Source organism: Chenopodium quinoa, unplaced genomic scaffold (genome assembly GCF_001683475.1).
Source record: "Chenopodium quinoa cultivar QQ74 unplaced genomic scaffold, ASM168347v1, whole genome shotgun sequence".
Taxonomy (NCBI): Eukaryota; Viridiplantae; Streptophyta; class Magnoliopsida; order Caryophyllales; family Amaranthaceae; genus Chenopodium; species Chenopodium quinoa.
Window position 1 is genome coordinate 2044241 of NW_018745024.1, and position 23090 is coordinate 2067330.

Below are 23090 nucleotides of genomic sequence, written 5' to 3' on the forward strand. Positions count from 1 at the left end.
AAATTAGGAACTGAACGGAATTGAAATTAAGCTGAACGGAACAGGCTTGTATGAAGTTACACTAATTAATACAAAAGTTAAGAGCTAAACATGACATTTGTTTTTTGACACAGGTAAACAAATTAAAAAATTTAGGTATATAAGAATCGGCTAAAAAAGGGAACAATATAATATCTAAAATTAAACTTAATGATAGCTTAGTTGATTAGAGATTTCCTCCCGATTTAAGGATTTCTTGGGATCGATTTTCATCACTAGGGGTGTTCAAAAATACCCGACCCGTTTGATCCGACCCGTTGACCCGCAAAGTACCTGCCAAGTAATTTTGATTTTTTTCCCATTTTTGCGGGTCGAGTACCCGACCCGCTAAAATATCATATTTGCGGGTCGGGTAATGGGCCGACCTTTGAGTGTCGCAGGTACCCGTTAAATACCCGGGTTTTTTTAAAAAAAAAAAAAATTTCTTGGCTGGAACTCAAATTAGGGTTACTTACTCATCTCTCTCCTCATACAATCAGTAGCCGCATCTCAATTCTCAAGCTTACCCCTCTTCTCTCTCCTCTCTCCTCTTTCCTCGCTCACTCTCAATTTTCAAACACACACTCTCAGGCGACCCTCCTTCATTCCTCTCAGACGACCGACGTCCTCCCTCTCAGGCGAACCTCGGTCGATCGTCACTCCCTCACCGACCACCGTCAGCCGCGTAAGGTTGGTGTTTTTCTCGAATTGTTTTGGTTAGTTTTTCTTTGCTTATGTTGAATTATAGTCAAGCTGTTTTCAATTACATATTTTAGGGTTTTTTTGTCGAATTTCTTGGTTAATTTTTTGCTTATGTTTGATTATACTCAAGTTGTTTTCAATTACATTTTTTAGGGTTTTTTGTCGAATTTTCTTGGGTAAATTTCTTTTCTTATGTTTGATTATACTCAAGTTATTTTCAATTACATTTTTAAGGTTTTTTTTTTCGAATTTTTTTGGATTAATTTGCTGATTATGTGTGATTATACTCAAGTTATTTTCAATCACATTTTTTAGGGTTTTTAATTGAATTTTTTGGGGTTAATTTGCTGATTAAGTGTGATTATGTTTGATAAGTTATTTTCATGTTTGCTTGCATTTTGTACCATTTCGTTGCTTATGTTTGATAAGTTATTTTCATGTTTGCTTGTTAATTCTTTGTGATATTCTACAATTGATATATGTTTTTTTTTTTGGAATGATTATTTTGTGCAGGGGTTAAGACTTGGTTTTGGAGCAACCAACAATTATCATCAATGAGGCAATTGAAGCTTCGGATGTCACAAGCGACTGAAATGATCCTCTCTCCCATTTAGTTTGATTTGTGGCTTTGAAATATTATTTGGACTTTGTAATATATTTGGTTGTTTTGTTTTAATTTGATGTAAACTCCTTAAACTCTCTGAACTCTCTCTAGCTAGACACCTTGAACTTTGAACTTTAACAGCAGGTTTATAAGTCCATATAACAACATGTGTGTTTTTTTTTTTTAAAAATAGCATACATATTTAAATTCGGGTACCCAAGGAGTACCGGGTACCCGCTTTTACCGGGTCGGGTAATGGGCCGTCCAAATTACTACTCACACTTCTGGGTACCCGTGCTTCCGGATACCCGAAATTCCGGGTACCCGGTTATGAACACCCCTACTCATCACCCACCACCTGCCGTATTAATCTTTGATATCTGGTTCAAGTTGAATTAATCCAAATTCTAGATAAACTGATTTAGGATTGAATTAATTATATTTTTAATTTTGGTTTACATCTTCCTCAAAATATTGGTAACATCAGTATAATCTATATACCATACTACACAACTTGAAGATCACTGAACTACTGACCAAAGCACCTAGTAGGGCTGCAACAAGCTTCGGGTGTGGCCAAATTCTGATCACATCTTATCTATTTTAATTTTGATCCAACATTTTCTTTTCCTTGATCAGAAATAAAGGACCAATACGATCACACTATATTGAGATCATATTAGTTTGTAACTTTTAATATTTGTCCGTTTTTGAATATTTTTATTTTAAAATAAAAAGATACACAAAGTTAGTAAGGTCCTGTTTTCATTGACTGAACTCAACTGAATTAAACTGAAATAAACTGAAATGAAGTGAAATGAATATTTTATAATAGAAGGAAATTAGGAGTTGAACTAAACTGAGCTGAATTGAACTGAACTGAATTTCAATGTATGAGAACAGACCCTAAATTGTGTCTCAAGACTATAACTTAACTTATTAGAACAAAAATTATGAATTTACTATCTTCAAGAGAACCTATTTTGATGAGCTTGTCTTAAGTGACCTAGCAAGTCAACATAATTTGCTACTTGGTTTGTTTCTTAGTAAATATAATTGGGCTTCGCAATTAAGAAATTATTGAGAAAGAACATAATATCACCAAACAAGTGCGGGATCTTCCACCGACATTGTGTTTTACCTTGAAAAATATTAATAAAAAGAATTTGCGTTTTTCTTAAATAAAAACGATAAAAATATTTATAAAACTTCCTTAAAATATGTAGAAACATTAAGGCCCTTTTTGGTTGAAGGGATTTGGATGGAAAAGAAAAGAAAGGAAATTGTTTTAATTATATTCCCATGTTTGGTTGAATAAATGACATAAAAATCTAAAGGAAAGGAAAGGAAGTGGGAGGAAAGTCTCTTAACAAAATTTTGGAAAATTGGAGGAATTTGACTGGAACGAGAAAAATAAAAGTAATTTCCTTTCTCTTCCCTTCATTTCCTTTCATCAACCAAATATTGGAAAATAAAATCACCTTCCTTTCCCTTCATTTCCATCCCTTCCCATCCTTTCTCTTCTTTTCCTTTACTAATATTGAACCAAACAAAGCCTAAAAAAACAAACAAGTTCAAACTATTTTAGGGAGTGTTTTAAGATATGATTACAAAACTTACTTATGGTGTGTTATCTTCACTTGAGCATAATTATTATTTGAATCTCACCTTAATTCATATCATTTCAATTCAACTTAATTCAGTAAAAAAAAAAAAGACTAAAAAAAATAATAGGACAAACTTTAATTTAAGGGACAAGGAATAATACTTTAAGGGGTGAGCACAATGGAATACCTTTTCAAAATTTGTACCACTTGGGACCCATTTCTAAAATTTGAAAACAAAATTGGTTCCTAAAATTTGGGAATTGGACTGAGAACTATTGGTATCAGTTTCGATTTCGGGTACCCATTCGTATATATACCTGTAAATGATTTACAAATAATATTACACAATCCCAATAATAATTTTCACTTTGTTCAATTTAATTTTATGGTTTCGATAATTGTAACTGTTTGTTTTTATTATTTATTTATGATTTTAGCCTTTTTTTTAAGGAAATTTTGTGAATTATTACCTCAAAAAGAGGGCCTTTGTGAATTATTACCCCTAAAAAAATTTGTTAATTACTACTCCTAAAACCGATTAATTCTAGTAACTACTACCTTTTACCCTAATCAGCCTACTTAAGATTTTAATGAAATAATTGTTTAATGAAATTATAATTAGTAGCTTTAAAACCTTAATTAATTATGTAAACCCTAGCATCTATCACCTCCACACCACCTCCGACAGCTCCCCCACCCTGATTTATCACCCTCTTGATCATCCACCACGAAACCTACCATTTCGCATTCTCCCACCGCAATTATCTCCCCTTCCTTTGTCCCAACCCTTAAATTAAAACCCATCCCCTCCCTTTTCCCAAACCTCGATTACCACCTCTCCCCTTCCCCCAAGCCTCGAAAATAGCCCAACCACGTGATGAGGCTGCAATTCATTGTGGGGAACAGAAGGGGAATGGGATTCATGGTAGGGGAGAGGTGGGGGCCGGGTGGGAATTGTGGTGGGAAGCAGAGTGGAGATTAGATTAGATTGGATTTCGTGGTGGGGGAACGGGAGGGGTGGTTTTTGCGGTGGGAGATCGAAAAGGGAACGAGATTCATGGTGGGGGAGCTGTCGGAGGTGGTAAGGGGATTGTTGGAGCCTGGAGGTGGTGCAATGGTGGTGCAGGATTTATCTAATTATAAGGTTTTAAAGCTATTAATTACAATTTAAACGGATAATGATGTCATTAAATGATTAAGTAGGATGATTAGGGAAAAATGTAGTAGTTATTAGAATTACTTGGTTTTAGTGATAGTAATTAACAATTTTTTTAGGGATAATAGTTCACAAAGACCCTCTTTTTAAGGTACTAATTTGCAAATTTTCCTTTTTTTTAAAAATACTTTCTTTTTTTATCTTTTACCTATTATTAGGGCTGAGCAAAATTATCCGAAAAACCGAAAACCCGAAAATTCGAACCGTAACCGAACCGAAAATTAGGGTACCCGTTCCGATAACCATAACGGTTCGGGTACCCGATCCGATAATTTGTTATCGGGTACGGTTATCGGGTATCATTTTAAAATTAACGGTTACCCGATCCGTTCCGATAAACAATTTTTTCTTTTTTTTTTTTACTTAAATCTATTTATTCAAAATCTAAACGATTATTTTACTTCGTAATCACTTCATAATTTAAATGATTAGTAATTATTAGTAATTTGGTCATGATCATGTGGTGTTATTGCTAATTAGTGTTGAATGATATCATAATAACTATATTATAAAGTCTAAATTTTTATTATTGGAAATCATATTGGGTACCCGATAACTGAACCGAAAATCCGGGTACCCGAAGTTCGGGTACCCGAACTTATTGGTTCGGGTAATGTATATCATTTTTAGTGTTATTGGTTATGAGGTACCCGAACCGATAGTGTTAACGGTACGGGTACCCGTCCCATGCTCACCCTTACCTATTATATCACTCCTAATATATAATCGGTTATGACTCTAGAAAATTAGGAACCTGGACTATTTACAATCAACTCTTTTGGTTTACGTTATTTGATTTTATTATCCGGCTTTAAAACCACTAGGTTTCATTGAAATTCCTGATTCAAAACGAGAAAGTAAAAGTTGATCTTCTTGATATGTTTATCAAATGACCATATGCTACACTCCATCCAATTTCCAGGTATCCAAAGTTTTTGCTCACCCCATACTTAAATCAATAGGCCTATCCGCGCTAACATCTTTTCAGTCCTTGAGCAATTGACCATATGCTACACTCCATCTGTTCTTCTGCTGAAGTTGAATGCATTAGTCAGACCAAAAGGGTGTCACTGGTGACTGGTGTGCATTTGCGCACCCACTAACCCCTGAATTTCAACCCAATTCCATTTTCAAAACCAATAAAATCATGATCATTTCTCACACCCTAATCCTACTTTCTCCCCCTCACTTCAAAACCCCACTTCAAAATCTTAAAACCCAGTTTAAACCAACTGTTTTCCTACCTTCAACTTTAAAACCATGGAATTTGAGGCCCCACAAAATTCAGCGTTCAATAGCAGTTAACAATGATGGAGGAGCTTTTAATTGGAAGAAATGGGTGCCCAAAAGACTTGATTTTGGGCCTGATAAGGTTCTTCAATCAATTGCTAGTGCTACCTCAAGTCCAATTTGTCAGTTCATTACTTCTCCTACAACTTTCTTGCATTGTGTTGACTCTAGAATCAAATTGGTAATTTCCCTCATTTAATTTGATTTGATTTGAGTTATTGATTTTGTTTTAGGGTATTTTTATATATGTTTGAAACAATTGCTTTCATGTAAACTGTATGAATGACTCCCTTTTGATTATTTGAAATTGGTGTATGTTATGTATGCCTAGCTATATGAGAAGATGATTGTGAATTGTGACAATGTTAGTGGGTTGTTGGAGAGAATTTTATGTTTTAATTGAAGCTGTGATTTTGATATTCATTGATATGTAATTATGTGATTGCTCTTTTGCTGTCACGATGCGAAGGGATAAGGCTGCATACATCCGAGACCGCTCTTACCGTAGTAAGAGCAGTATTTTCTTTAGAAGCAATGGGGTAATCATTTTGTTGTTGTATGCAATGGTCCTTTGTGATAACTAACTTTATAGCTTGCTTATTGTAGCTAAGAGTAAATTCATTTGGCAATGCTTTCATTATATCTAAATATTGAGAATAGACAATCTATTTTGGTGCTTGTGGAAGTGTATGCTCTAACATAATGTTGCAACAACGAGAGAACCCCAATGGACAATTGTGAACAAAACCAGAAAATTACTTTCGAGGGACCAAAATTTTCATGTGGCTATTTGAGGGGACCAAGTAAAGTTTCATCTATTTCCAAAAAAGATTTTAACATTTTTAACTTAAGTATTTAAAAATAATTGAAAAAGTGGGGGGTGCTCTGGAGCTCCCTTGGGTGCCTACTTCCCCTTAAGTTCCACCCCTGCTTGTGAACGTATTCATGTTATTTAATGTAGTTGTTTTGGCTAACATGAGTGATGACCAATGAGTCCTGATGGTCTCAATTGACATTTTATTTTCCCCCTTCTTTAAGGGCGTGTTCGGCAAAATATAGCTGTGAAGGTAGCTGTAAGCTGTGAAGGTAGATGTAAGCTGTATAGGTAGCTTTTAGCTTTCAACTAGCTATAGTTGTGAAGATAGATAATTTAGATATAAGAGTTCGGTAAAGTAGCGGTCGACTAACTGTTACATATAAAAATCAATATTTTACATTTAAAACTATAGATTATATTTTGAACAGCTACCTCTACTTTCAAAAGCTAATATTTGTAACTTTTCATAAAAGCCACCTCCACTACTAAAAGCTACCTTAACCACTACTTTGCCAAACACTCACATTTTTTGTTAAGTAGTGGTTTGACTTGGTCAAACCACTAAAAGCTACCTAAAAACTGCTCAAACGCTAGCGCTGAACACGCCCTAAGTATCCGCAATAAGTAACTATATGACTAAATAAGGATACTATGTGTGTTATCATAGGTGCCCACAAATACCTTTTTAGATTACTTGCATTATGTAATAGTCCAAGATGATCAGAAATTTTTGTGGATGAAAAGCAACAACTTTTGATGTACCATGAGAATTTTTTAACTTAGGCATATAAAGAGGAACACGGGATAAGCTGGGACTTATTTCTCGGGCTCAAGTTATAAGAATGTAAGAGTTTCAATTGACTCTCCCTCTGATAATCAGGCTATGGGTTTTGCCCATATTGCATTGCATTTGTTTGGCTAATCTCTTCCAGTGCTCAGGGTGCAATAATAATAATAATAAGTATTATTTGCATTAGACTGAATTTCTAGGTGTTTTTTCCTATGTTATTCCGACTCGTATTTGACTATTTGAGTGTCGTGTCCGACAAGGTGGCCCTCTGACACCTTGTCGGACACGACACTCAAATACGAGTCAGAGTACCACAGTTGATAAATGTAGGTTGACATCCCAAATCTTTGCACAATTTTGGTATAGAAATTAGATTGTATCTGAATCAAGCATTTATAAGTTTATAACATATTCTGCGAAGTGATATGATCATTTAACCTTGCTGTGACTAGATGAGTAACTATGACTCTTTTTCCATTAGGAATATTGATATGATCTTTTGGACCAATGAATTGACTAAATGTCAAATAAAGATGCATCAAAATACATATGATTAGTCCACTATCAACTATCCATTTTTATGTTTGCATAAGAAGCAAAACAGAATTTACCTGCAACATGAGCTGGTAGATGTATCATGAGAACTGGATGATTGACCTTCACTATTTTCTGCTGACTCATCTCATACTTCAAGAAAGAATCTCTCTGGTATTGCTCATTGCTCAATGTGGCCTCATTATTCTGCTGACTCAGTAAACTCTTCAAACTGAACATTTGATGCCATTTTCTTCCCCTTATCAGCATAATTGTTCTGAGGATAACCATTGAATTTGTAGCATCTCTGTATATTATGCCCTGGAAAATGTTAATGATCACAATATTAGGTCACCTTTATTCGATCCTTGTTCTGTCTGTACTTATCTTGCTCATAAGGCTTCCTATATTTTGCAGCAAAAGCCATAGTCTCAGTAGTAGCTGCTGTCTCAGTTGTTTGTGTTTCTCTTCTTGCATCAAAAGTCTATAAGTATGTGAAATGTTCGGCAAAAGACTTTCCATCAAAATGCTTCCTCTGACTACCCCAAATCCTTCATTCAGCTTCATCAAATATTCAACCAGCCTTCTATTTTGTTGTGATTTAAGCAATCTCTGAGCAACATTACAGTTGCAATTTGTACAACCTAAGCACACATAGGAAGTGGATCAACTTTATCTAATTGATCCCAAATCATCTTAATCTTAGTGTAATATCCTCATACACTGTTTTGTACCTGCCTAATATAATGTAAAGCTTGTTGTAGAGGATAAAACATAGCTCAAATCTTGCAGTGTTGAAATACAGTACACTCCTAGCTATATGTTGCTCCAAAATACCTACCAGCCAAGAGACTATCGTACTACTACATATTTCCCACAATACTGGTTGGTGCTGGTTTAACTAGACTAATAGACTTCCATCTACAAAACCTAAATTGTTCTTAGCGGATAAGCTGATTAATGTAGATTGTTTCCAATCTCAATAGCAATTTCCATCAAACTTGAAATTGACAAGTTTCTGACCAGGATTATCACTAGGATGCAGATAGTAAGGGGAAGAAGGTTTCTAAACAAAAAAAAGAGTTGGAGTAGGATATTGTGATTCATTTATTACTTCCATGACAAATAGAAAAACTCAATTACAGATCTACTTGAATCACGAATCAATCAGAACTATCCGAACTAACCAAATATGCTTAAGAAACTACATAACTTGATCAATTTAGTGTACCTTTGGTTGATGCTCTTGTGAACTAAACTGACGAAGTTGATCATCAAAAACTCTTCAAGATCATAATCAGTAACTCTGATACCATATCAAAGTTTTGCAGCAGAAATCAAATGAACTAATCAGCAGCAAATAATAGTAAAAAAAAATTGAACAAAGCTATGAACACATTGATTTAAGATTTTAAGCCCTCATTGCTCTATCCCTAGATTCCGAGCTTTGGCAAAACTAGAACTAAGATATTATTGAAGGTGAAGAACTGAAAGTTTGGGAGGAAGAATCTATCTACAATTTTCTTGTAATGAAAATACAGTAAATCTAAAATGTCCTATTTATTGTAAAGTTTTGGGGTTCTTACAGATTTTCTGAAAATGAGGATAGTTAGTTGTACTGCAACCAATTCCAAGCTGCTGTATCCCTCTGCCTTGCTGACTCATTTTAATGTAGTGCACCTCTTCTTTCTCATGTGCCGCGTATGCTTCTTGTCATTTCTTCTTCAATACCTTCAACATTAGATGAAAACATGAGTGCTTGTATGGCCTCTTTTCATTCACTTAACTTTTACAATTGACTTGTACTATACCTTTTAGCAGTCAATAGCTCTTTTTTGTGAAGTTGAATACTAATTAGATGATAAGGTCCCTGTTTGTTTATTTTAATTAGCATATGCTGTAGTTTTGAAGTACTTCACCTAGAGATTAGGTTGTATGATTTTTTTTGAAATTATGAATCTTGTTTAGTCTTTTGTACTCTTTTTATTCAATTCATCAAGCAATGTACTCCTATTTGTTGAGTACACTTCTGGTTCTGTTGAAACCCATTGTAGCCCACTTGTGAGTGTCCCACATTGGAGAAAGAGGAGAAGTGGTTCCACTTTATAAGGTAGAGGAGTTACTCCTACTATTGCCAATTGGTTTTAGTGTGGAAGCTCCAAAGCCTAGTTTGTGGACCAAATTCTCGTCCTCCTTGTTCGGGTTGCCTAAGCCCATTTTATATTGTTTCGAAATTTAACAGGTTCTGTAAAGTAAAAAAAAATTGTATAAAATATGCAAAGTAAATAGTGAACTTCTAGCCCCAATTTTCTTCATTGTTATGCAGCTATTTGAATTGTTTTTGGGCTATGTTACTTGGACTCGGGTACCCATATCTGACACGGGTATGTGTCTAAGCGTCCGACTCGGCTATTTTGTGAAAAAATTCCATGATTTTGAACTAAAAGTGAAGTGTCCGGATGTCATACCCATGTCCGAGTGTCGAGGGTCCGACACGGGTACGTGAGGTGAATGAAGAGTCCGAGTAACATAGTTTTTGGGGACATTATGACTATTTTATATGGGCTGAAACAAGAATTATGTATGCTTTGGTGGGTGGAACATGTGTATAATTATGCATGTATATCATTGTCCTAGCAATATTATGGAGTATATGGTTTTTTTATTTTTTTAAAAAAATTTGACAGGAATGTTATGGAGTATGTTGCTTGAAAGAATTTTGACATTCTGCTAGTGTGACAGTTATAAATTTTTAGTCCCCTTATTATTTGGCATATGATGTAGATTTCTAGTTTGTGACTTAGATATGCAAAGTTTGTAAACACATTGAGGTGACATGGTCTTTATTATATTGATCTAAACAAACCTGATTATTTGCTTCTCTTTTGTTTTTCTCATCTGGGAACTTTATCTCTATCAGTTAAGACGTACGTTCACTTTGCAGGTGTGGCTTATAGTGTTAGTTTTTTTGCCCGCTCGCTCCCATATTTACATGCGCTTTGGGATTGTTCTTTCTCTTGCTCTTTTGTCCACTTGGATACTCCCAACTGATGTGTGGAAGGTAAATTAATTTATTTTGCATTTTGTGGAGCTATCTGTAATAAGTAGGTTTTTTGGGTAATGGTTTTGTCAGAGATTGCATATATCTGCAGCAAATTATTATCTATCAACCTTAGCTGTTTACTTTTTGATGATTTACATCTTTATTTCGTTACTACTTAGCTTTATTTATTTATTGTATAATTGCAGTGAAGTAAATTTTTTGGAGGGGTATTCAATGTGAAATTTTGATTTTTGTAGTGAATGTGGTGTCCTTGATGCGTGGAGTTGGTATGAAGGAGTTCTTTTCTATTTTAATATTGAGAAGTATTTGAGTTATCTCATTCTGAATGTGGTGTCAATCAGGGAAAATATATACTAGTAGTATGAAATGAACACATCACTTGTCAACATAGAGCCCCTGATTGACCCTATCCCAGCGAATTGATAAAACCATGTATAAAGCCAAAAGGATTCATCAGTTATCATTGGAATTTTTCTTAGTGAGAACACTGAAGTTTAGCTTGGAATTAAGAAACAACCTCATATATTGGTATATGTGTTGGTTATCTATAACGATTTATTATAGGCTTATAGCAGTAATAAAAAACATATTATTATGGAATTTTAATGCCTACCCTCATATTTGTCTTAAAACTGGTTTGAAGTGAGTTTGCACATTGTAATAGACTAACCTAAGGAAGGGCAATATTGGTAGTCTAGTATTATTAGGTTTGAGCCTTTCGCCTTAGTATAAATAGAGAGAGAGGAAGAAAGAAAAGATAGGCAGAAATTAGTATTGGGAAACCTAGAGAGTTATGACCTCAAGCCATTGTTTGAGAGTGATAGCCTAAAGCTATTAACCTATCCTTTTGTAACCTTTCCACCATTATCTAACAATATCAAAGCTTCAATCTTTATTAATTTACTAGTTAAAATCAGAAGTTCTTGCTATTACATTGATTTTGCTGTGTGACTGATCTCAGTCCATTACACACATATCTTAAACTCTGAAGACCCCAATAAAATAAGGGCTCTCTTTTAAGTCAACACATACTGTGCACATCACTCACATTTTGCTGTCAAATAATACATATTGGGTGTAATCTTTCTTTATATTTGCAACTCATTATTCGTGGACCTCCAGGAATGAGTAACATATTTTTTTACTGCAAAGATATTCTGGTTCAATTATGTAAGCTTCTTTTGAAATTCACTTGAGCTTGTTATGTCCTTTTGGCAGGATCAATTGGGCAGAGTGACATTGCTGTCCATTATTTTATTTATAGTGCTGGGACTGACTGCTGATACTGTTCTTCCCAGTGTCTCTCAGAGGACTCCAACACCATCTTTAACTGGAATTCCAAGTATTCCTTCATCATTTAAAAATTATACATATGTGCTTTTTAAGTTAGGACCTTTACAGATGACAAGGAAAGGACTCTCGGTTGCAAGTACATCTGCATGCCTTACGTTCACTGTAAGTTCTATTTACTGGTGTGCTTTTGAAGTTGGTTGTTCTATATTATGATCTCCAAGGTCCTATAGGTTCTCTGCTGAACTGTATATCCATCCTCAGTGCATGTGTTTATGAATTAACATCACCTATTTTGTAAAGTTTATAGCCAAATATGTCCTTAGTACCTCTTTTCTGTTTGCATTCTTATTTCCGTTGTAGATAGAATAATCTATCTTTAACCTCAGTGCTCTTGTATGCTCAAATTTAAGTTATTGCAAGTTAAACTGCTCGCAGAAGTGAGTGTCTACTATCTTGACAGATATTTCAAAGTGCTAGCCTCTGTTTGTCGACAACTCCCCCAGAGCAACTTGCATCAGCGTTACGGTGGTTCCTGCTCCCTTTAGCACATATTGGTGTTCCAGTGGATGAAATTGTTCTAACTTTGATGCTTTCGTTAAGGTTCATAAATCTTATTTTTGATGAGGTAATTCTTATTTATTTTTCTGTGCTTCTTTTTCCATATAGGACAGTTGAATACAGGGTTGTGTTGTCGGTTTGCTAACTACTTTCACTTCCTCTGAAGGCATTTTATTATAGCTGCTTCTAACCGGTAATCATAATGTTAAGTCCGCGTATTCTTCTCATGTAACTTGTGTCTGGTAGGTCCGGAATGTTGCTCTTGGAATTCTCTCTCGTAGAATTGATTGGCAGGATCTGACACTCCTGGAGAAAGTTGATGGTATGTGCAGGACTTCAGCATAATATTTGATTATGAATATTTTGTGCTTGATTACTGGATCTTTTATAACACAAGTCAAATGTATATGCAAAGTATAGCTCTCAGTTTTCAGCCAAGCAACTGTATCAGGTCTTACATTTTCTGTTTAACTGTGAAAATGCTGCCACAATTTGTGGTCATGGAAATTGATAAAATCCTCCCTTATCCTCTATAAATCCCATAAAATTGGTTTCATTCGCCTCTCATTCTGATTCCTCTCTATTTTAATATCTGTTTTTCTTCCCAACTTCTCTCTTTATCTCACTTTCTGGTTTACTGGAAATTTAGCACATTCTATGGCCAAAGTTAGACTCCTTCCTTTTCCTGTATCTTGTGAAGCATGTGTTGTTGGCTTCTCTTTCTTTCTTTCTTTCTTATATTAAAATTTCTTCCCTCTCCAATACCCTTTTCTCCCTCATGTGAGACAACTATTAATTTTTTTTTTATTATTATTATTATTATTTTTTTTTTAATGCAAAAAATTGGGTAATCTGTTTATTATATTCCTGTAGAGCTCTTGTGGTGTCCCTATTTCGGCTGTAGCTATTTCATCCTTTACTTCCATTGCCTTCCTGGTTCACACTTTGTAGGACCATTTTTACCTCTCTTTTATCACCAAACTATTCCATTGCTTTTCTTTATTTTTGTTGGATTGTACATGTATACATGTGGTGTTCTGAGGAAGTGCTGTTCCCCTTCTCATTTTCTTTCACTTTGTTCATTGTTGTAAGAGCTCAGCTCCTGATGAAATGTTTTTATTTTTTTGACATGCAGTCTTCGTGATGTATATCAGGCGAATCTTTAAGAATATTTTTTGCCATGCTGAGCAAATATCACAGGTTCTACACATTTTCCTAAGACCTCTTTCTCTTTTGGACCTTTCTTTTCTTTTTGTCTTTTTTTTTTTTTTAATATTTTTTTAATTATTTTTTTAGTCCTTTGTGAGAAATTTGATGCTGCACAGAATGTGAGAATTTTATTTAATTAATTTATTTGATGTATAAACTTGTGTTACATAAACTTAGCTGGAAGTATCCTACAGGAATAGTGTTACTGTACATCAGCTATAGGCTTAAAGTGCCATAACCTGTAATATGGACTAACTTAAAGTGTGGATTATCTAACACAAAACTGTGCTACCCACTTCACACAAACTATACTAGAAGTTTTCAATGAGGATAGTGTTCCAGTGTGTTTGAAACCGAATGCAAGTACACAACTTTTGATTTTTGACTTGCCCAAGATTTTATTTTCCTTGTCAGGTTGTTGTGGTGATTATGTTTTGTACAGTTGTGTATGTAGTTCTTAACTGGACCATTAGTTGACAATAGCTAATTTTTGGAATGTGATCCATTTGCAAGCCCACCTCTTAATTGCCACATTTTTTCTCTTTGGGAGGCCGATGAACAGTTTATTTTGTTGTCTTTATTGTGTTAATGTTTAATTGTTTATTTAGACAACCTGTTTAGTTTTATTTTCCCTTCATGAATATTTCTGAGAATGCTCTGTTTGTGGTTGTTGACAAGTGGAGTCAAGTAGTCATAGACATGTAAAACTGAAAAAGCAACTTGTACAAGGTAGCTAGAACACGGAACCGAATCTGCTGAAGTGCTTAGGTCCCTGGTTTTATGTTTAGGAAATAAGGTTGTCCATTTGGTTTAGGGGCTGGAAGGGGTGTTGATAGTAGAAAGATTTTAAACGTGGTCAGGTGCTAGAAATTGCTTGGATTTTAAATGTGCTGAATTATCTGAAGAAGATTCCTTTATAACAAAGAAATATATTAAAGAAATGAACACAAGTGCTTTAGTTGAGGCAAATCTTACTCCCTCGGGAATTTGGTTGTAAAAAAAAAAGGATGGGTTATTATAATTATTATTTGCTGCTGTGTTCCTGCACGGCTGCACTGTTTAGTCTGTTTACATTGTGCTGTCTAAATTTATCTGGCTAAACAAGTGATATCCATTTCTTGAATGAGGCCAAATGAGGCCTTCACTACTTTCTGGTATTGTCTTTCCCTTTGTGACTAGTTCAGTTAGCTGATTAGTTTATGTACCTTTAAAAAGAAAGGAACATACACATCTATCTTTAAATCACTCACATTCTTAAGAGATAGTATGACAGTTTAAATGTAGTAAAAAAATTGCTCGTCTCGGTTTGTATGGTAAGTACGTAAGGTATGGAAGACTCCATCTTCATCAGATTTGGTAGAGTTATAGGAAAGTGAAAGGTCATCTCCTAGTGGTTTTCCAAGATGTATGGGTCATTTGTAAATCTGAAGACAATTTGATGACCCTAGGCTGTGGGAGATAGTTACCGCTTCTGCTGTTGTCCTGAACTTCCTGGTAGTAATTGATTTTCCAATTTCGCAGGCCATGATTGTTCGAGGTTTTCGAGGTGATAGCAATCGTCACAAGATACACTTCGAAAACTCATCTTTTATGATGCCTAATCTCATCTCGTTATTGGCTCTCTGTGGTGTTATTGGTGCTACGAAGCTGTCAGGGTCTTTATTAGTCTGATGACCAGCGGGCTCAATTATTTTTGAAATGCTATTATCATCAGCAGCCAACACTCAGTACTCCAAGTTACACCCATACAAACAGGCAAACCAGCTTCGTCTCCTGGAGTTTCTGGGTGATGCATTTGTTCTGTCTGTCAGACTTGGAAAGTCTTAACAATTTACTGAGATTATTGAAGGAGTCGCCCTTAAGATTGTGTGTCAGCAACAGCTCTAGCTATGGTTATTTGAAGAGTCATCCTTAAGATTCCGTGACAGCAACAACTCCAACTACAAATATTCGAAGAAGTTCAAACTAACAGTATTCTAAGACAGATTAGGGGCCTCTACCTGCCATTTATAGAATTGGACTTTAGACGTGCAGGAGTTTGTTTTGGTTAGTCTCACTGTCTAAGGCTCTTCGTCTTCCATCTAAATTATTTGGCTGTCCACCAAAGTCCAAAGCTAAGCTATTCATGCAAGTGCAATGCAAATGCAAATGTAAAGTTTTAGCTATACCCATGTATAGGCAGCCATTGCTAACTAGTTTGAAGTTCAATTACCGTATCATTATTGATTTGTGCATTTTTCATTCAAATGTTGAAATGAACTAGGTTTATGCCCGTGTAACATTTTACATACTTATATGATAAAATTTATAATTTTATTCAATTTTTTTTAGGAAAATTTTATTTAAATAATCCAACCTTTGCCAGATTTATTTTTAATAATCCGACCTTTTAATTATTCATGAATAATCCAAGCTTTGCACCCTATTCTTTTTTATTAGGCCAAGATTACCAGTTACCTGTTCTTTAAGTAATTTCGTTTTTTTTTATTGGGTTTTTCTAAGCTATACCCCTAAGGTAGTTAAGTTTCTAAAGTGTACCCATGCTTTTTCAAGTTTCTAAGTCGTACCCTTCAACTTCTTATCAATACTAAAATGTACCCTTATTAGTTATTTAAAAGTTAATTGAGAGTGTGATTTCGTGACTTTAGTTTTCGTTATTCGGGTTGTTGTGATTAAGATTTCTTTCTCGTATCATTTCCTTACCTCTTATCATCTTTTTATTAAATATATAGCTAACTATAGGTGACGTGGAAGTCCCAAGTAGGGTATCATTCATTAATGGTAGTGAGTTGAGGGGCACAACTTAGAAATTTGAAAAAGCATGGGTATACCTTAGAATCTCGACTACCTTAGGGCATAGCTTAGAAAAACTCTTTTTCTTTTCTTTTCAATTTTAAAAAATAAACAAAGGAAAAACAAATGTAAAAAACAACCTTTTCTGTTTCCTCCTCCTCCCAGCCTCCCTCCCCTTCCCCTTTGCCACTGATGCACTCTTCCTGCCCTTCCCCTTCCTTTCTGCCTTCCTACTCAACTCCCAACTCCGCAGTGCCGTGGGATACGGTTTTGCTTGTTCGAATTGGAGGCTGCCAATGGGCGTGGTTCTGTTACGCGAGGGGTTGCGAGCAGGTGGCGTTGGTACTGAGCAGCAGAAGGCTCGCAGGTGAGTGGCGTTACGGGTTTGGTGCGTAAGGGAGTAGCGGGGGCGATTGGTGGCGGCTGCTTGCGGTTGCTGCCGGAGGTGGATTAAAGCATGTTGATAGGGGAGGGGGTTTCGGGGTTTGCTAGTGATAGGAGAGATGGTTTTGGGCGAAGTCGATGTTAGTGGTGGCTGGTGGAATTTTCAAAGGTGGGGGTTTTGGAGGATGCCGGATTCCGAATGGGGGTTTTCGGGTGGATTTTGGCTGGTCTCGAAAGGGTTGTGGCCGGAAAGATAAGGTGGCCAGAAAGGGAGGTTGAGGGCAGGGTAGCCGAAAAGGGAGGTGATGAGGGCCATGGTGGCCGGATTTAATGGAGGAAGGGAGAAAATTGAAAAAAAAATATCATTTTTTTAAAAAAGTAAATATATATATATATATATATATATATATATATATATATATATAGGCGAACCAAAACAAGACACGTGGCAAGGTAACTAGTTTGGCCTAATAAAATAGAATGGGGGTATAAAGCTTGGATTATTCATGAATAATTAAAAGGTCGGATTATTAAAAATTAATCGAGCAAAGGTTGGATTATCTAAATCAATTTTTTTTTTATTGCGAATTTTGTGTGCGGTTGGCCACACCATGTGGCCGTTTATAAAAAACAAAGTAACACCTATAACACTGACCGAGTAATACTAACGAAGTGATCCCCATAATAGGCTATACGGTATAGCCAACCACTTATAAGAATATGTGTCGTCTTTTTTTTTTTTTTTTTTAATTGACACATTTTGACTCTTACACTATTCACACAACACGCTTTGACTCGCTTTTGTGGTTTATAAATACGATAAAACATATACATGTGGAATCTTGTTTGAATTGTTTCAATGTATATTTTATTAATATCCACTTTTTATAATTTTACAATTTTGATAATTAGAGATATTAATCGTTAAAAACATGCGTTGGCAAGCTTGGTAATAGACCCTCTGCACAATATTGTAGCAAAAGTACATTGACAAAGTAAATTTACATTGAGCATGCAAAAAAGTAGAGAGAAAATAATAATAAATATACATGGAAAAGCAAAATTTATATGGGAAAGTTAAATCTGCACAATATTGTTTGCATATTAGAGGGAATTTTGGTAAAAAAATTGATATTAATGGTATTTGAAAAAACAAATAAGTGTAGACACCTAAAAATGTTTAATATTTCACCGCCATTATAGGTCGGGTTTAATATTTAATCCCGAGAGTGCTTAAAAAATCGTATTTAATTAAATTCAGTTTTTAATAGTCCATGGATCAGTCTTGATGTTTAGTCAAAGCATAATTTATTTTTAATTTTGGCCCAAACCTTTTTTATTTTATTTAGTTTATTTATTATTTTGGCCCAATCCTTTTTATTATATTTATTTTATTTATTATTTTGGCCCAATTAATAAATAATAAATAAAAAATGGCCCATAATTATTAATCGACACTTAAAAAGGCTGAACGAAATTAGGGCAAAAATGTATTTAGACGAAAAAATGGACGCAGAGTTTCCCGCGTCACGGCAAAAAGCACCGCGTCACAGGGCCCAATGCCGCGCCACGGTGTGCATTTCCGTGACACGGTGCCAATGCTGTGCCACGGGGTAGCTCCGTGTCCTTTTCGCGTAAACCCTTTACGCGTTTTATCTCCCGTAACCTAATTATTTCCTGCGTCACACTATATTCCCCGTGTCACGAGATTTACCCCCGTCTGACGGTATTTGGCACTGTGTCGTGGCGTTCTCTGTCGTGTCGTGGTGTTATTTTTTAGGCTTTTTTTTTTTTTTTTTTATCTTTTTAGGGTTCCGTGTGTTCCCTCTACTCATTTTCCCTATAAATACCTCCTCATTTCTGATGTACGGGACATCAATTAATTCTCCTTTTCTCTCTTCTATGCTCTAGTCTAAACACTAGCCTACCCTTCTTCTTTCAAAATTCCCTCTTCAAGCACTCCAAGGAGTCTATACTTTACTCGAGGTTTTGTCCTTAAACCAAGGCGTGAAAGGTAGAACTGTTTGAGGGTTTGGCCCCAAATCAACTCTATTTAATTTAATTTAATTATTGTTTTATTAATTTTCCTTGAAGTTACTAACTCGTTTATTATTTTATAGTTGCAAAAAAACATAATCAAAGTAAGAATTATGTTCCTTTTATTTCTATTATTTTTCTAACGATTTTATATTGTTGGATTTATTGTTAAATTGCTTCCAATATTAATGTTAATTTTATTATATTTATTGAGCATTATTGAGCATGTTTAAAGGGAATATGTAATAGAAAATCATGCATTATAAGATAATTTGGACCACCGGTTTAGGTTCCATTTTAATCTTGTTATTAATTAAAGTGATCACAAATATTTTAGAATTATGTGTTGCATTAATATTCAACCAATTTAGCTTAATAATAGTTTGGAGCAAATTGAATTTTTGTTTGTATGCCTTTGAGATCGCAGGAATCATTTTTCACTATAAGAATCGAGTAGAGGCCAATACGGGCGAATGTGACTCTATGACTCACTTCGTACCATCATCCCCGATCCTCCTTTCGTGGTTCCAAACCATATGGAGTTAGTAATCTCATGGATTATGAATGGGGTGTAACCTTCACGGGTCAATCGTTGTTGCCTATTGTTGTCCCTTAATCGTGGTTGCCTTTTATGATCCGTGAACGGTTTACAAGTTTCTTAAAAAATTGTTAGCGACTCCCTACTTTATTAGTCCCTAATCGTATACGTCAATTCCCACTTCCTATGAGTGCCAAACATATTCACAACATGCTTTTATGTAGGCGCACTTCAAACGTCGCCTACAATAATACATCAATTTTCTTTATAGATAATAAGTAGGAAAAATTGTTGGGAATAATCCTACCTTTGAGGTGTCAGCGATTGATAATCCCACATTTGGGATTTTTTTTAATAATCCCACCTTTATACTCAATCCGCTTAAAATAGTCCCAACCGGTCATATAACCTGTTATAACAAGTTACATGACACGTGGCGGCCTATGGTTGGTAAAAAAAATAAAATAAAATAAAATTTGATTAAGAATAAATAAAAAATTAAAAAATAAAATTGAAAAAACCACCCACCACCCGCCAGCCCTAGCCACCACACCCACCCAGGCCCCTAACCCCACCGGCTCCGGCGCCTAACTCCCTTTCCCTAAACCATCACCTCGCCTCCGTCTTCCACGAAACCCATGAAGTGTCAACCCCCATTCTAGCCGCCCAAACCATCAGTGGCGGAGGGAGAGGGGTACAAGGGGGGACAGCTGTCCCCCCACTTAAAAAAAAATCAGATTTTTATTATTAAAAAAAAAAATCAAACTTGCAAAACACGACTACAAAGGTTTGTACAAGTTGTAAGACTTGTAACTGACCCACAAACAAAAAAAGAAAAAGTTGAAGTAAAGTCACATCATATATAAAACAAAAAATATACTAACATGAAAAGTTAAAAAAGTAACAATTCTTTTACAATTCCACTAACCACGCTCCACGGGATTGCGACTTTACGAGTCATAACTGACGATTTGATCGACGCCAGCGAAACCTGACGACTGACGCCGACCGCTGACACCCCACCGGCAGTCCACCATCAATCAATTTTTCTTTGATTTTTCCCCAAATTCATAGTAAGTAACTTTTAATTATAAATTAACCCTCTAAACCCTAAATCTTATTATTTTTTAATTGTTTAAGTGCCAATTTTTTAAAAGTGCTAATTGTTTAAATCCTAATTTTCTAATGGTTAATTGTTGAATTCCAATGTTTAAATCCTAATTTTCTAATGGTTAAATTGTTTTGTTATTTGGATTGTATGATATGAATATACGATGGTAATTGAATTATTATTGATTCATTGTTTGCATTCTTATTGATTAAATTAGGACATGTCAAATCAACCCGTTCTTCGACAATTCATGTTTAAAAGAATGAAATCTCAAGGAAATGAACCCACTTCTTTTACCTCCCCCGAAACTCAAGAAAATGTTGTAGAAAATGGTGGTGGTACAAGTACTAATAATGTACCACTAGAGGAGGAAGAATTGATATATGATGTTGAACTACTTCCTCATGATCCGGGAAAAAGAATGAATATAATGGATTATCCCCCAAATCAAAGAAATGCGGTAAGGAGGGCTTATATTCTAAAAAAACCTTATCAACCAAAAACTCATAACTTCCCTCAAAGACAAGTAGGAGGTTTGCGTCGTTTTAGTGTGAATTGGTTCAACAAATGGGATTGGCTTGAGTATAACATTGAAAAAGATGTCGCATTTTGTTTTGTATGTTATTTGTTCAAAGGTGAAGTTGCAAATAATATGGGGGGGGGGGTGATGCATTTGTTGATGGAGGGTTTAGAAAATGGAATAAACCGGAACGATTTGAAAAGCATGTTGGTGGAATTAAGAGTGCTCATAACCTTGCTCATGAGAAATATGTGAATTTAAAAGATGGGAAAAATAAATCAATTGTGAATATGTTTGAAAAGGCAAGTGAGGTGATTAAAAATGAATATTATATTCGTTTGAATGCATCTTTAACTTGTTTAAGGTTTCTTTTGGGGCAAGGTTTGGCATTTCGTGGCCATGATGAAAGTGACGAGTCTCATAATAGGGGTAATTTCATTGAGCTATTGAAATGGTTAGGAGAAAAGGTTAAGGAAGTAGGTGATCATGGAAAATATGCACAATGATGAGAGATTTCAAAATATGTGTGATCTTAACTCTCTTTCCATGATGCTTGTTAATACCAAGAAGGATAAGACATATCCTCTTGTATATTTGCTTATCAAGTTGATGTTGATTCTCCCCGTTGCTACGGCAAGTATTGAAAGAGTATTCTCCGCAATGACATATGTCAAAAGTAAGTTGCGAAATAGCATGGGTGACCAATTTATGAATGATTGTTTGGTCACTTTTATTGAGAAGCAAGTGTTCTTACAAGTTCCTGATGAAAAAATCATTGATCGTTTTCAAAATATGAAGACTCGAAGGATGTAATTATAGTTTAATAATAAACTTTATGTACTTTTTTCAACCTTTTTTTTTTGAATTGTAGGACTAATTATAAATTGTCGATTTTTTATTTGTAAAATTTTAACTATAAACCTATCGTTGCGTTTAATATTTTTTTTTTATATATATTTTTGTCAAATGATGGATGTTTAGTTGTTGTCCCCTCGGCTATATATTCCTAGCTCCGCCACTGCAAACCACCAACCCACTTCCCTCTCCCACGAAACCCAGGGTAATTAAACCACCCACCCACGAACCCAGGCAGCAATTAACCCACGAAACCCACCTCCCTTTCCCGGCTGCGCCGACCTTCCCTTTCCCCCCTACTCCGAACGCGCCGCCGTCCCCCGACCTCGATTCACATCGTTTCCTAGAGTTTCGTTTGGTGGGTTTCAATTTTTTGAAGGGGGTATAAAGTATAATGCCATCTTTGGGGTTTTGGGGTTGTGCCGGCTGGGTGGAATCAAAGTCGGTGCGGCGCTGGGTGTGGTGGTGGTTCCGGGGTTTGGGTTTGGGTAGTGTGTGGGGTTGGTGGTGGCTGAAACTTAGGTGGTGGTGGTTTTTTTTTATTTGATTTTAATTCTTTTTGGTTTTTTTTTAGTTTTGGACAAATCAAATTGTGACACGTGTAAATTAAACTTAATAAAAAAATACCTCTTCAACCGGTTACTGGTCACCCGAGACTATTTTGAGCGGAATGGGTGGGATTATTAAAAAAAATCTCAAATGTGGGATTATTAATCGCGGACGCTCAAAAGGTGGGATTATTTCGAGCAATTTTTCCTAATAAGTATTGTTTAATTTTTGATGATTCAAAGTTTCAAATCTCATTTTTTATTTTAGCTAGTGTTACTTAAAATAGTTGATTCTAATTGGATCTTTCAATTAAAAAAAAAAGTTAATTCTAATAGGAAAATTTGAAAAAATGCTAAAGCTTTGGCATGTTCTTTTTTAATCATAAAACCTTTGGATATTACTCCGTACAACCTATGGAGGTGTTGAATTTAGACCTGCAAAAAACTTTGAATCATGTTGAATAGGTTATTATGACACATGTCGTCGTGTAATTGGTTTTAAACTTTTAAAAAATAAAAATTTTAATTAAAAAATTTCAACCTGATACCACCTTGCCGCCACCACCTCTCCGACTCTCCCCCTCCCCGAGTCTCCTGCGCCG

At 35.3% G+C, this 23090-nt stretch overlaps 1 protein-coding gene and 1 long non-coding RNA gene across 2 annotated transcripts; both read left to right on the forward strand.

Annotated features, from left to right (window-relative positions):
• The first annotated feature begins 403 nt into the window (after positions 1–403).
• On the forward strand, positions 404–1481 carry LOC110708274. The gene is made up of 2 exons (XR_002508681.1): positions 404–708; positions 1234–1481. It is a non-coding gene; the product is annotated as an uncharacterized LOC110708274 (long non-coding RNA).
• Positions 1482–4786: 3305 nt separating this feature from the next.
• LOC110708275 (protein ABCI12, chloroplastic-like) lies at positions 4787–15936 on the forward strand. Its single transcript, XM_021886365.1, has 7 exons — positions 4787–5618; positions 10523–10639; positions 11861–12097; positions 12396–12560; positions 12740–12815; positions 13629–13693; positions 15224–15936. The coding sequence occupies exons 1-7, from the start codon at positions 5295–5297 to the stop codon at positions 15371–15373; spliced, it is 1134 nt and encodes a 377-aa protein (XP_021742057.1). The 5' UTR covers positions 4787–5294; the 3' UTR covers positions 15374–15936.
• Positions 15937–23090: the final 7154 nt, after the last annotated feature.